A 15778-nucleotide genomic window follows, 5' to 3' on the forward strand; every position below is an offset into this window, starting at 1 on the left:
TTTGAATGAAAACGCCAAGCTTGATACAATGCAGGATAGCTTGGCAATGGAACTAATAATATAACGCCTGAGGAATTGCTTTCCCATTCCCTTTTTAACTGCGACATATCGAATGAAAATAGAGAAAACCACAACACAGGAGAAGCAGCCCAATGCCGAAGCAATCAATCGTGCATCAACTAGTGAAAATCATCGGTTCTATCTCCGGTCGGCTTTCAGCTAAGGATATGAAATTTTTGTTCAGAAAGCGATGTGACAAAGTTCAGAGTCATATTCAGGTGCATAAAGCAATATTCATCGCAGGAGTTCTCGGTGTTCCATTACAAGAGAAGTGAAATACACTCCATACATCTTCAATAAGAGGACATTATATTTACACGGCTTGTTTATGTGTAAAATACTGCTACATTATAAACAAGGAGCTATTATATTGAAGAACTAAAGCAATACACGAGGGAACTATCAATTATATATACTCGAATTTGCCAATCCAAAAATCACAACTATATTTCAGACTAGTGGAAAACTTATATGACAGAAATAATGTGTGACCTTGGTGGCTGGGTTGGCTCAAAAGGGAGTTTTGCTATCATCTCCATCGCAATCTCTCCTCTGGACTGTCGGCAACAAACCTGGAAGGACGTGGAACTTTGTTGAATTCACCTGCACGGGAAGGGGGGGGATCTTTCTCTCGAGTTGCTCTATGTTCCTGCAGGACATGAGAGAGGTGGCCCAAGAGGATGAGTAATTACATGATAATAATATAGCACGTTATTCGATTTCAGAAAAGAACATGCTGACTGTTAATATACAGGAACACTCTTCCCTAAAATGTTCCATTTTCATCAGTCTTCGGCTAAATTGTTGCCCAAGAGGAAAAGAAAAAAAAAAAGGCTGGAAGAAGCATGATGGAAGTTCAAAAACAATCCCTGCTTTAACATATGCAGGTTAAACTTAAAAAAAGGTAAATCGTATGTCTCTGGAAGGAGCTGCAGGGGTTAGAAAACCGGAGGAACAGAGCAGCAAAGGTACTGTGAAATCGGTGACAGTGCTTATATTGGATCAGGAAAGGAAACAAATAGGAATATGAAATCCTCCAGGACAGGAGAAGAACTTACGGCACGAAATGGGAAATCATCCGTCTCGAGCATGTGAACAATTTGACCCATCTTTGGTCGCTTACTGGCATCCAAATCTATACACCGGAGACAAACTAATAAAACCCGCTTCAGGGCTCTTGGAGGGGGCTGAACTGCAATGAGAGGGTCAACAATTTCCTCCCCGCGATGACTGGCTACCATTGATTTAAACCAGTCGACCAGGTTCATCTGAGAAACACGCAACAGAGGACTTTCTATAGCAGCTATACATATGGCTTGGAATTTAATATCAATGTGCTATAACAGAAAGTTTTACCTCCCCGGCTGGTCTAGAATAGTCGATAGGACTCCGTCCACTAATCAGCTCCATAAGTAGAACTCCGAAACTGTAAACGTCACTCCCTTCATTAAGCATACCAGTGCTTGCATATTCAGGTGAGACGTATCTGCACAGTACATGTATAGCAAAGAAAAGCTAAGGTCATTGGTCACAGGGGTAGACTTCCCCAATACTTGTTAATACCCATTAAATTGTGAAATACATCTCATAAAGAACATACCCGAAAGTGCCCATTACACGTGTAGTCACATGAGTTGCCTCTGATCCCAACAGCTTTGCCAGTCCAAAATCTGATAACTTTGGATTCCACTTTCTATCCAGAAGAATATTGCTAGATTTTACATCACGATGCACAACCTTGGGCTCCAATCCTTCATGCAAATAGGCTAAACTGCAGAAGCAAATGAAAAGGCAACAAGCTTAATGCAATGCATATGACAGATTCAGCATTATCAATCTATGCTAATGAGTCCCGGTTTACAAATTATGGAATTCTCTTAATACAACAAGCCAGACTAGACCAGTGCAGTGGTTGATTTTTATAACAATGCACGATTCATAGTTCGGGTTTACAAGATGCATTATTGTCTGCAGGACATTAAATCTGATCTTCAGCAGACTAAAGAGAGGATACTAGTGATTGCTGAAATTTTTTGAAACTGCAGAGACACTTTGAGAAATGAGTCAAATGACACATCGGGCAGAAACAAGAGCTTATAATCTGAAAAGCTTGTCCACCACATAACAGGATGGTAAATGCAAAATTTTGTCCTGCTCTACTTCTACTCTCTGTTAGACTCGTGATAGGGAAAAGACATTATCAAGTCAGATTCAATCTATTAGTTTCTATGAAACACAAAATGATGCGCAACAAAGACAGAGCAGCAAGGTGCTACAAATTACAATATGCAGTATATTGATAAATTGCTCATTGAGAAGCAGTAGGCAAGCAAAAATATTTTATAGAAACAAAGGATGCTAGCATATCATACCCTTTAGCTGTTCCAACAGCAATTTTCATTCTAATTTCCCAGGTAAGAGGACTGGTCGGCCCAACATCACCATGCAACCACTGCTCCAAATTTCCATTATCAATGTATTCATAGACAAGCATCCTGATAAGGGATAGAAGTTGAGAAAGCAATATATGAATGCTATTAGAATTCATCTCATTCACAACGAAGGTTGATACGGTTGCTGCCTACCTTTGAGGACCCTCTGCGCAGTAGCCAACTAGACCCACCAAATTTTTGTGTCTTACTTTTCCAATGGCCTCAACTTCTACTCTGAACTCCTTTTCTGCCTGACCCCTTAAATTAAATAGTAGAAGTTATTAACCATAAGTTCATTGAACCATGGCATCATGACAACCAACCTAAAAACCACATCACAGAGTTGCATCACCAGAGATAATGAGAGTTCAAAATATTTCGCGTTAGACGAAGTGCAATCCCGAATAACATTGGTATGGATCATATACTTAATTTCATATGAAAAAGCTCAAGGCAACAGCATACTTAGTCACTGTAAAAACATGTCTATGATTAAAAGGAACTCTCCTCTTCAGCTTTGCACTTAACATTATAGATCGAGTGCATTCTACGTCTTTTGTTGGCCGTCCTTCTAGTTCGGTCCCAATATATCAATTTTTAACTTTATTAGTAACAAAAGGTTGATTACCCTTTTACCAACTCGCCATACATTCTTTGTGGAACACTGAAAATTCACACCACATAGAAAAGAAACGTATGAGGACTTAAGTGCAGTAATTCTTGCTTCAGTAAAGTTGAAGGGAATGATGGGAAGAGCAAAGCAGAGCAAGGAGCAGAGCGGGCAACTGCCATCATCACCCATGTACTAATATACGTACTACTTTCATGCTTTGAAATGGATAATAATAATAATAAGACACCATCACACCAATACCGACACAGAAGAAAACAAAGTGATGTGTCATCATTCTCGACGACGGTACCACAAATTATTTATTCCACATGCACCCCGTATTTTATATAAAATAAACGAAATGGAAAAATCAAAAGATTATCAAGCAAACCCAAAAAAAATAATCCACAAACATCAACTGAACATTTATTCATGCCCTCGTGATAATGATGCAGTTCTTTCCAGATCCCTATAATTTGTCTTGATGCTTGACAGGAAAAATGTGTTCTTTCAGCAGATTCAAAAGAAATGGCCGTAATTAAGGCGAGTCGGACACACTGTGTTGATCAGACGACACGGGGAGAGACCAAATGCATAGATAGCTGTCTGTCTGATCCCATTAATTTCGCTTATCGTGTCGTTGTTGTGTTCTTATTGGAGGAAATCTTGCATGGTTTTTGCAGGCCCCAGATCATAACAAAGGGTCTATGGATGATTGATTCTCTGATAGCTATGGGTCTCTAATCTACATTGACGCTGCGTCATGTCAAGTCAATTGCCAGCTCTGCCAATGCTCTGCTTACAGCTGAGCTTCCAGGAATGGAAAAGCTTTTCCGGAAAATGCGTTTTCGTGAAATGGGTTTTCCCGGAAAACGCTTTTCCAGGAATGCGGAAAACAAACGGAGAGAATAGTTTCTGATTTTGTATACGTACTTCTTGTTGAGAAGGTTCTTCACCGCAACCACCGAGCCATCGGTCAGGACTCCCCGGTACACGACGCCGTAGCCTCCTTCTCCAATCACATTCTCCTCCGCAAATCCGCGCGTCGCAACCTCGAGCTCCCGCAGACTGTACCACCGCCCCCAGCCGATGTTGCCCTGCGCCTCCGCCGCGGCATCGCTCTTGCTTCCACTCGACGCACCATCACTCTCCCCGCTCTTCCCGCCTCTGGCCGCACCGGCAGGCTCGCTGTCATCATCAGTTGACTCGTTCCGCTTCCCCTGCTTCTTCAGATCCGCGATCCCGATCCTGACCTCGTCTTTGACTCCATTCACCACCAGATCCTTCGCTCCGATCTCGGCGATCTCCTTGGTGACCAGGGGTATCGAGCCGGAGCCGTGCTTCCCGAGCACTTTCCGCTTCTTGGATGTCCGGGTGCGGCAGATGCAGAAGAAGAAGGCCGCGAGGGAGGCGGCTGCAAAGCAGAGGACGAGAATGCCGGCGAGTAGGAGTGGTTTAGGGGAGAGGAACGGCGGCTTTGAGCTGAGGGATACTTCGGAGGTGGAGCGGCGGTGGCTGGGAAGAGGCATTGTCTCCGGCGAGGAGACGGGGCTTGTGGGGGACTGCGAGCTGAGCTTCCTCGGGATTGCGAGAGACAGAGAGAGCGGGGGAAGCGTAACGTTGGGGAGCGTTTGTTTAGTAATGGAAATGAGAGAGAAAAATGAGAATGAAAATAGAAAAAATAGGTGAAAATTATGGAGTCCGAGTTATAAAACCAAACGCTGCGATATCGGTGAGTGAGCTCTGAAGCTCAGAGAGAGAGAGAGAGAGAGAGAGAGGGCCGTTGCTTCAACGGATACAAAAAGCGGAAAAGGGCAGAGGGGGGAGGGGGGGGGGGGGGGGGGGGGGGGGGGGGCAACAAACAGAGACTGGACTTCTTTTTGTTTTTGTTTTTGTTTTTTCTCTCTCTTTTTTCCTTCTTTTTCTTTTTATTTTTTTGCTTTATTTTCTTTTTCAAGAGCTTTATTCGTCTAATCATTTTTTTTGGCCAAGCTTGATTTGTCTAATTAATTAATTAACCGAATAAACCAATTAAACCTCGAAACGGCTTAACCTCGAAAATTAAAGAGGTAATCGTCACTGTCATCTCGAATTTTTCTTTTGTCACTACGGTTGGACTAAATATTCAATGAATATTACTCATCTACGGTACTTGAGTAACAATCAATCAAAATACTTATAAGTGCAAATTTGTAAACTCATTGTAAGGTAAGTTTTCACTTTTAAATATTTACTCATTTGGACCAGATATTCAATGAGTATTACTCATTCACTGTGACTGAATAAATATTCTTTTTTTATGAATTTTTACAAAATTTTATAAAATATTTACTCTTCCAATGAGCGTTGCTCCTCCAATATTTGCTTTCACATTTGCCTTTGAAATTTTTACCACACTTTAGCTTAAACGTCATTGTTTCGTATACCATTCCTGTCCCTCCATTAATTCTCGTTGTAAAAAAATGACGGGACTACACACATGAACCAAACGTAGTCAAGTTAGGCCCCGTTTGAAAAGTTAGTGTGATTTTAGAATCATAATTTTGATTTTAACTCAACACACTACACAACAAAAAATACACGTTTTTCAAGTCAAATTTATAATATCATCTCATTTATCTTTTTCCACAATCAAAATCAAAATCAAAATCATGATTTTAAAATAACACTAATAAATCAAATGCAGCCTTATTTTTTAATTAAAGTTGCCAAATCAACCTCATTTTGAAATTTTTTTACATTTTTCTACTTCACTTTCCTTGGAGCACACGAAGTAGAGGCTCCGTAGCCAGCCACCGCCTCTCTATCAAGGTAACTAGGTGCAGACCTCGCCTGCGGAGTTGATGGACGACGGGGTAGAGCCCTTCCCAGCCAATCTCCCTAGAGCCACCCAGCCGATCTGCCCCCCTTCCCTTTTCCGAGCCAATCTCCCTATAGCCCACTGGAAGCACAAAGAAAGAATATAAAAGAAAGTATTTTTTAATAATTCAAAAAAGATGACATTTTGGACAATATAATTAAAAAATAATATTTTCGATGTCATAATATTACCACGTAATATTTTCGTCACTAGAGTTAATGGAGGGATTAGCTTGGAAGACGAAACAACAACGGATTAAACTCGATACCCTCAGAACGTCGTAAAAACTATTCATTTCAATTGTTCAGAGCTCATCAAGAATATGCACATACGTTCGTTAAATGTTGTATAAATGCATCATTTTCCAGACAATACAATAACTTTTTTTTTAAAAGGAAGATAGATAAATCGATTGACAAGATGAGAAAAGGAAGACATAGTTTTATGCTTCTTTATAATGCTTTATAAGCCTCTGCATAGAAATCTACTCTCTTTTATGAAACCCAATGCACTCCCTTTAGAAAGCTAAGAAGCACGCACTCTTTATCTTCGAAATGATTTAATTTTTTTTTAAGTTTCATCCACAAGTCGATGGCAAAGTACTATTAGGAGGATTATGCATGGGATCCTATAATTCTCAAACCACTTTTACATATATAAATTCTAATAACGAAAATAAATGATTTCTAATCCACCGACTGCTAGCTTTTTTCAAAGCTTTGATACGGGACGAGCCCACAAGAGCATTGACATTCGGTTTCTAAATGATCGGGCGACTGTTTCTCATTCCCACCGACGCTAATCGCTATGATCCTCAACTCCAAAGAAGTTAATCTTGAAAAAGATTATTTCCACATGACAACACCCGAATGCTCTGCATTAATTTATTTCCTTAATGAAGAGAAAAGGACTCCTAATGCAAGTCCTAAACTCAATTATTATGGTTTGAATGGACAGCTCAGCTCAATGGTTTGGGTTATAAGTTTCCCAATCGGCCTCACCAATTGGTGGCCTTACGTATGGCACAATTCATTCTACCAGCAAATCAGTTCCAATTCCATCTATCCTGCGGGAAAAGCCTTTAACCACTCCCCACATGTCATCCTATCTTGACCCTATCCTTCTTCTTCTTCTTCATCAGAAAAAAAAAAAAAGAAAAAAAAAAGGGCTACTCCCCACCTAATGAAAGCTTCCCTTATGTAGAGACTACCAACTTTCATTCCTTGCGTTCAAAATTAGCATACCATGAACTTTTTGATAAATTGGGCACATGCCCTTCCTTCCGGGTCAGTTTAATTATTGTTGTTTCGGGCTGGTTTTACGGCATTCAATGTTTGCATGGCAGAGACTGAGCCTATGCATTTTTCGTTTTGTAATTTGCATTCTGTTGGAGGTGAGATGAGTGCTTGCAGTTATTCTGCAGAACCGTTTCTGCGAGGCCCGTCCTTTGGCATTGACTCGGAGTGTGATTCGAGGCGAGTTTGTGAGCTGAGGGTAGTAAATGAATAAGGGGAAAGATTTCGTGAGTTCTGAGATTTGCATTGAATGGATATTTGAGGAGGAGCGGCAAAGAAGCAAATGCAAATGGGTCCGTCCTGCTCGGTCCTGCCTATCGATCAAATTCAAAAAGATCAAATTTTCACCCTCCATTGTTAGACTTGTTATGGATCACCCCCAGAACCTTCTATTTATGTCAAGATATACCCATGCCTATGGCACCTCAACTATTAAAATGCCATGAGCGACGCCCTATTTGTCTATGGAAATGTGTCCATAGATCGTCGTCACAGCCAAGAAAATGGTAGGAGAATTTTTCAACCGACATTGGAGCTTTTCAGAAAATTAAGAGGATTTTTTTACTGTCAAGACTCGAGAAATAAGAACATATGCGTGCGCGTACCATCTCTGTCTCACTGCCATCGCAATTCAACATAACATCTATTGTGTCCGCTTTATATCCAAAATATATATTCTTACTATCCAGAGTAAAAATTTCGATATGAAAATTGGAGAATTATTGGAAAAATGGTTCACCAAATCTGAAGTGGGCCGTAATGAAAATCATTCTGCTGGTGGAAGAGACAGAGTCCAACTCCCATCCCTTAAATCGTGCCACAATTCTTGTCCTCTGCACAGTAAAATTTTGCTCATGGCATGTTGAATAATTCAATCGACAAGTTCCACCAAATGCTGCAGAAATAATATGGGAAGGAAAAGCAGCATCATTTTGCAATTAGAAGGACTTTTGAATTTTCCTTTCGTATTCCAGTTTCGGGTCTCTCGAGTCGTCGGTCATGCAGTCATGTCGAGCTAGGCTTGTTGACATTTGGTTGCTGAGATAAAAGGTGCCGCATGCGTCAACTGCTCTCTGGGACATCATACGAATGTAGATTAAGAAGCCAACTAGCTTTCAATTACATCAGGAATGCAACCTTCCTGCCGCAATATGTTCGCTTGGTAAAGGCAGGGAGCAGTATCTTATGTCGAATTTTGGCTGCTGGGTCCAAGAGGTGTCGTAATTCGAATTTTCTCTCAATAATATTGTGCCGGGTTTAAGTTGTATTGCTGATATCGGGCAGCATCTGAGTTTTGCTAGAACTAATACATATGGATGGGTGACTTAGCAGGTCAGAATTCCTAATTACTAGTGATTGTGAACTTGGTAGGTGCAATGGTGCAGAGTGTGTTCTACTACGTCTGCAAGAGTTATCACCATCAGGGCATCGATAAGATTGCTCCGCACGAGCATCTCAGCAGGTATATCTTCGGGAGTATGTGCCATTGAAGAGCAACATTCAGATGGAGAACTTGGAGATTTGATTATTCAATCAGTGGATCTTCTAAGTTGTTTATAAGCCCTATTTGCGATTTTGCTGGATTTCCTATCATTCTATTAGATTAATGTGGAGTTTGCCCAATGTTGCCATCTCGTCTTTGAGCTGTGACGAACATGAACCTCTTTGAAACTTAAATACTGCTTCCAGGCCTTCCGTTTTGTGTAGTGGAACTATGGGTCGGAATGCCCGTTAAGCTAATCTATGCCGACTCTAGCTAGAACGTTATGGCAGTGAATCCTAAATAGAATGTTCGTTTCCCTCCCTTTCTAGCTGGGATTGGATTATTCCACATTTCATTTAGTTATATATTCACTTATGCGAATATCCTCAACGGTGAATGCACTGGTTCATAACTAAAAAATTCGCGGTGCTTTAATATGCATGCCGGAAAGGAATTGCCAATTTCAAATGAATCCATTTTAGCTGCAGTCTCTGTGTAGTGACGATTCTGATTCGTTATTTCTTCTTTCTGGATTTCTGGATAAGAAAAGAGCAGATGCCGCTTCTCAATGGGAAATGTCCAGGTACCTTGCATGCATGTTGAATTGAGCGACCATTATGGTTATTACGTTTGAGGACCGGACCTATGGTTCTGAGTAGTCGGTCTGCTATTGCTAAGCATGAAAACTAGACCTGATACCTCCTTCAGTTTTGCTTCAATTTTTTTTTTTTAATGTATTCTTCGTTTGCTTTGTAAGGGAAGCAATCTCGCATGAGATGGTACAATGCTTTCGTTGAACGTTCATTGACAATGCAGCCACGTAACTTTTAAGTTCTTGTCCATTGCTCTACAGTAGTTTGTGAGAATCCTGTCAATCCTGCGATATTGCACTTGGGATCTGCTGTTATGTGCAAGCAATTTCTGTGAGGTACTCCGTGATGTCGCGCTGACTTTGCTGGTAAGGCGTCATGGACGCTTACGTTTTGAAAATGAAATGAAGAAGCGTCCTCGTCCACAAGCTTGTTTCATAGGGTCACTTAAACATAGGATAGGATGAGATGCATTCAATCAACTCTATAATTAAGATAAAATATGTGAACAAGGGAATACTACTCTCGGTTTAAGTTAAATTATGCATCTAACCCTATATGTGCTTTCACATATTCTGCATTTGATCTCGACATAAATGGACAAAATCAAGCGTCTTTACAATGGTGATATCCTATGTGATAGTATCAAGTGAAGATCAATCTCGTAGTGACAAGAAGACTCGTAGACGATTTACATGTTATTTGATTAAACTGAAAATGAAGTGTGCTCAGATATGACGCTGCCTTGTTGACACAGGTTGGCTTCGGTAGCTGTTGCAGACATGGTAAAATATATCCGAACTATCAAGCGGAAGGTTGGCATTTTGGTAGCTTTTGCAGACATGGTAGAATACGCTCAGGACTATCGACCAGAATACATTCACGAGCACCACGACAAGAAGTAAGACCAGATATAGGATTGCCTGAATAGGCTGGCCAAGCACAAAAGTACCTAGTGTGGCCCCATTCGTCTCCACCAAATGGGACATCCTGCTGATCACGCCACCAATAATGAAATACCCGAGCACCAGCATTGAGCCCATGAGTTCCCTACCAGTAAGGGGATATAAGGCTTCTCCTATGGCATCGATTCCATACCCGGGCTCAAGGACAGTGACAATGTTAACGAGGTACCATACCAATGGAACGTACACAGGGGCCATGATGAAACTGCCAATGATGCTGACAATGGAGAGGAAAGTCAAAACCTTATCATCGAGGATCTTTATTGCGTCGATCAGGCACCACACCAACAAGGAGAAGAACTTGTGGGAAACAATCATGGGAATCCAGAACCAAAGGAAGGTGAATCGGAGGTGGGGGAGGGTCCTTGAGATGGCAGAGATATAGATTACACGTTGCACGTGAGGGTGGGTGTTGAGGATATTAATCCCACGTAGAAAAGATAATCAAAATCCATTGGTTTATATGAGATTTGAGTACCGCCACTTATCAGCTTGAACTTTTAAGTGGATATGGGCCCAGACCTATATAAGTCCAATGGAAATTTAATAAGAGATGGCAGCCAAGAAGATACGGGCTTCCCGGAGGAGTAGAGGGTGGCCACAGTGAAGGAGACAACGGCGGTTGTGAGGAACAAGAACAAGCAGATGCACAGCAGCAAGAGGAAGTGGGCAGCCATCACGACCGCCCACTCCTTGCTGGTCCAGGACACATCCAAGTCGAGATGGACGAGGGTGGCCAGGAGAGGTTGGGAGACATGAGAATGGAACAGGATGAGGCCGCAGAGAGGGAGGACGAGTGTCAGGGTTGTCAGGATGAAGGAACGATGAGCTTGTTTCAGTATCAGAGCCGATTCGACCCGGATTCCTTGGACACCAAGGAATTTCAGCTCTTTGGACCGATCCATAGTGTTAGAGAAGATATATGATGAGTTTTCTAGGAGTTTTAGCTTCGGCGGTATGAGAAGTCGAATTCTTCTGCTAATATACGAATGAATGTTCTAGTCAGTACAAAGTGATTTAATTTAAGGCATGTGAGGGTGTTTCTGACGTTTCTTTAACATTGTCTTGATCAGGTGTGCACGTATATTCCAATTTTGAGTTTTATGTTTCATTGTTTCGATCTTTGCCACCCTTTTCTATTCCGGGTTTAACTTGAATTTGATCTAATATGTTATCCATTATCATTACCAATAGGGTATGGAGATTTTATGTGCCGATAAAGGCCTCCATGCCCTGTTAACGTTGGATATATGGTATCGGCGGCAAAAAAGCCTTCCCCTTAACACCATATATAGGAAAAGATATGACGACGTCCATAATGCAGAATAAGATGCACGATCAAGACACTGAACAAACGACCCCACAGTGCACCCGCATCAGAATCTATATATATATATATATATATATATATATTATAGGTATTTAATTACTATAATGCGATACAAGGCCTCGATTCATGGAATAATATTCTATCAGATCAACAGTTTCACATGTTTGGGAGACTCACAACGATAAACTCTAATTCATATTTTGTATTTAGTTTATAGGCCCCAAAACTAATCAATAAAAAAAATTATGAAAGTGAAAGGAAATCATATGTTTGTTGGTGTTGTTGTGGTAGAGACATGGGTAATTGTGCTCATTGTCTCGTGTTTTTAACTCTCCATTCAACTTTCTCATTTGTATTATTTTTTTCACTTTTTATATTTTATATATAGTAATTTAGAATACTTCACGGGAGTTTCCGGTTTTTTTAATGAGGAGCTTCCACATCAGCCTTCTCAATAAACACTCAATTTGTGATTTATTGTCTCTTCACGCTCCTTGCCAATACATTTTCCAAATTTTTTAATATTTTATAAGTTCATTATAGTAGTAACTTTAATCAACACTTACTTCTTGAAAAATATTCTTATAGGTTGAGTAAGCATTTTTCTTTTACATATTCATGCGATATTGTTTAATGAGTCTGAGCTTTTAGACCAACATCCTCGTTAATTTATATTTCATGTACTTTCATCTTATTATTTGGTCGAAATCTACAATTGTATTAATATACAAGAGATTTCTCACACAAAAAGTTCAAGGAAATTAAAAAAAAACACAAGGAAAATTGATAAATTGAAAAATAGAGAAAGTGCCCACAAATAAACTGAGAAATATAAAAATAAGATCATATCCTAACGATGTTATATTTTCATATTTTTCTTCATATTATTTTCTAAGTTATTTCAACATTTTTTTCTTCATATTATTTTTTATTATTTTTCAAGTTATGATTTCAAAAAATTCCCCCATAATTTGCATAGTTTTATATTTAATTATATAATATTTCATTATATATTTCAATACTATACGTTTTAAAATAAGCAATCAACTATTTGATTGATAATTAGCATTAAAATTATTATCCATTTATTATTATATATTTCATGCCATCTACAGTACTATTGGAAATGCAAATTACAAAATATTTAACTAAAATCGTAAAAATGCAAAATTATTTACAATTAAACTACAAATCACTATTAGAATAGTTTTATCAACTAATGGAATGAATTTACTACAAGTCATCAATTCAATATATTTTTACAATATATTGCACAAGATATTAATTGAAGTACATAAATATAAACGCCTGCGCAATACGCGGGTAATAATTCTCATGCCGCCACCTCATCAAAATTAAAACCGCCTTCTCTCATACCGTCACATCTTCAAAAATAAGAAACATAACTCTCTCGTTTTGTTATATCATCACTTATGTATTAATAAAAATTTTATATTCTTTTATTACTAATTATGCAGTAGAATATGTAAATTATATGCATATAACTTAATAGAATATATACAAATGAGCAAAATATGCACTATACTATATACCTCATATAATAATATATATACAATGTGCAATATATAGATTATCTACATCTTAAATAAGTTAAATTAAATATAAAATAAGTAACATGTACACATACTTCAATGTGTGCATATATACCGGTTCAATATGTAATAAGAATCAATATATCTCCAATAATAGAAAGTGTGATAATTAAACTTGTGTGTGTATATATATAGCACGAATGGCAAGGGTAAGTAATCTAAGGTATAGTCTGTCGATTTTTTGAGGAGAACAATAATCTCAAGTGCAACACGAGCAGAGACAAGTATGACATTTTCTTCCCATTAACCTTGCTTGGAGATAGCAAAAGGCCTTAAGCAATTACTACTTTAACAAACTCTTTTGTATTCCTTCAACTTTCATTGATTCGAAGTATCAATATATAATTATAAAAACCAAAACAATACGCCAGATAATGGTATGTAGGACGTAGGTAGCTCATGGTTGACTGACTCTTGAAAATTCTGCCAATCATGATGCGAAAAATAACATAGTATTATTGAGCCACATAATTATCATGAAATTCTAAAAGTTCTTCAGTTACTGAAGATGAAAAGTCATCTAATATAGTCTTAAGAATAAAATTTTTAAAAAATAATTATTTGTTTATATGCGTTTTTAGCATATTCACATTAATAAAGCACAAATTTTCATACTATACGAACTAATGAAATCTAATTTTTTTTAAAGCATAAAAATACTCAGTTAACTATTTTGTAGTACATCGTCAACCTATTTGAGAACCAACATTAAGAACTTTAATTGAAATAGGATTAATAAAAAATAAACCATAGCTAACTATTAACTTTCTTGTAACCAACTCTGTTAATGTAATCATGGACGAATCTTTGTTATTCGTGAACATTTCATATAATCTATAAGTTTATGCCATAAGTGGTCAGCCATCTTTTCAATACTAGTTCGTGCATACGCGCAGGCCCTACGTCTTATATTCAATAACTTAACATTCTATCCAAATTTCCAGATACCAATATATACTTCAACGGATGAATGCCTCATCTGATTATTCCAATTACAACAATGGTTGTCTAATTGTTGTCAACTGCTTTTATGCGCTTTAATTTGAACTCAAAAATTGGGAAATCTGGCTTTTTGCCTTCATGTGTGTACTAATCTTTATATAATTTCTTGGAAGTATTATGCCATTTAATTGTCATACGTGGGAGTTCACCGAAAACAATTCTCCATGAACTTAAAATTCAGTAGCTTTATTTATTTATTTTCTTTGGTTAAGTTTTGATTCGTACAATGAATTTTTTAGTGCAAATTTAAAACTAATTCCTTCAATATTTTGATTGTTTTAATAATCTTCTCCAAAATTTCTTTTTCTTGATTGAATTTTTATTTCTTAAATATATTTTAATGCAAATTCGAGTGACTAAACAAAAAGATAAATGCAAATATAAATAAAACAATCTAGAGTGATAACATATTTTACATTATATATTGATTGGATTTATTTTTAAATTATCAGTGAGTATATACTTTAATTATTTCTATAACCATACACGGTTTATCATGAATATAATCAACCTAATTTGCACAATTTTCATACACCTTTGCCTTAATAATAAACCATTGAAATCTAACTCAAGAAGATAGAAACTAAATATTTACTTTCCATTATTTACTAAATAAGGGAAAAATTTTCATATATTTATGTTTTAAAAGTGCACTTGATATAATTAACTATTCTAATATTGCAATATATTGCTTAAAAATTATTTCCTTTATCTTCTTATTATAATTATTTCTTAATAATTATTTTCCTTAATAAAAATATAAATTTTATAAAAAATTTCTCATTATAAATTATGAATTTTTTTTTGCATATTTGTCGAATATACATCCACTGTAATTATATACTATTTCCTCAACAATTATATGAGAATATATTATGCATTTTTTGTTACAATATAATATGCATATATTCAATTAGGACAATCTAGATAAAAGAATATAAAAATTTTCCTAATATATATATGAGAAATGATGATATGGCAAAATGGGAAGTTGAGCGCCCATGCAACGCGGAGTATTCACCAGGTATGTATGTATGTATCTATATATATATATATATATATATATATCACACTCAAATTAAAAGAACTAGGGCATGAGCCCCGTGCTTCGTCGTGGTCTCGGAAAATAATATCGATAAATTCACTATAATATTATGAAGGTATATGATGATTACCTTTATCTTCTTTTTCATCAAACTATTTTAGTATTTTCTCATTTTATTGTGAAAATATTAAATAACAAAAATAATATTGTTATCATTCTTCTGATTAATATAAATTGAAATATTCAACGAAATTTTGTTTGTATTTTCAAATAATACAATTGGATAATTGAACCAATCAAATGTAAACAGTGGATAAGTTTAAAATAACTAAAATGATGCATGCACTGTATTTTAGAATTGTGTTGAATTCTCTAACTTAATTTGATCGTGTTAATTATATTGCTCTAGGTTGACTCTTTAATTGTATTTCTCTTTCTTGATTAATTCACACTCGTCTATATATTAGTTCCTTTTTCTAACGATTGTGTT

At 37.3% G+C, this 15778-nt stretch overlaps 2 protein-coding genes across 2 annotated transcripts; both read right to left on the minus strand.

Annotated features, from left to right (window-relative positions):
• Window positions 1-253: 253 nt before the first annotated feature.
• Window positions 254-4925, minus strand: LOC116205908 (probable receptor-like serine/threonine-protein kinase At4g34500). Its single transcript, XM_031538605.1, has 7 exons — window positions 4039-4925; window positions 2646-2750; window positions 2433-2555; window positions 1661-1831; window positions 1417-1546; window positions 1119-1328; window positions 254-709 (listed from the first exon to the last, which is right to left on the minus strand). The coding sequence occupies exons 1-7, from the start codon at window positions 4632-4634 to the stop codon at window positions 590-592; spliced, it is 1455 nt and encodes a 484-aa protein (XP_031394465.1). The 5' UTR covers window positions 4635-4925; the 3' UTR covers window positions 254-589.
• A 5136-nt stretch (window positions 4926-10061) lies between these two features.
• On the minus strand, window positions 10062-11203 carry LOC116204181. Its single transcript, XM_031536252.1, has 2 exons — window positions 10871-11203; window positions 10062-10598 (listed from the first exon to the last, which is right to left on the minus strand). Exons 1-2 carry the CDS (start codon window positions 11201-11203, stop codon window positions 10062-10064), a joined length of 870 nt encoding a protein of 289 aa, XP_031392112.1.
• Between the last annotated feature and the right edge of the window lie 4575 nt (window positions 11204-15778).

The sequence above is a fragment of the Punica granatum genome, chromosome 4, assembly GCF_007655135.1.
Source record: "Punica granatum isolate Tunisia-2019 chromosome 4, ASM765513v2, whole genome shotgun sequence".
Taxonomy (NCBI): domain Eukaryota; kingdom Viridiplantae; phylum Streptophyta; class Magnoliopsida; order Myrtales; family Lythraceae; genus Punica; species Punica granatum.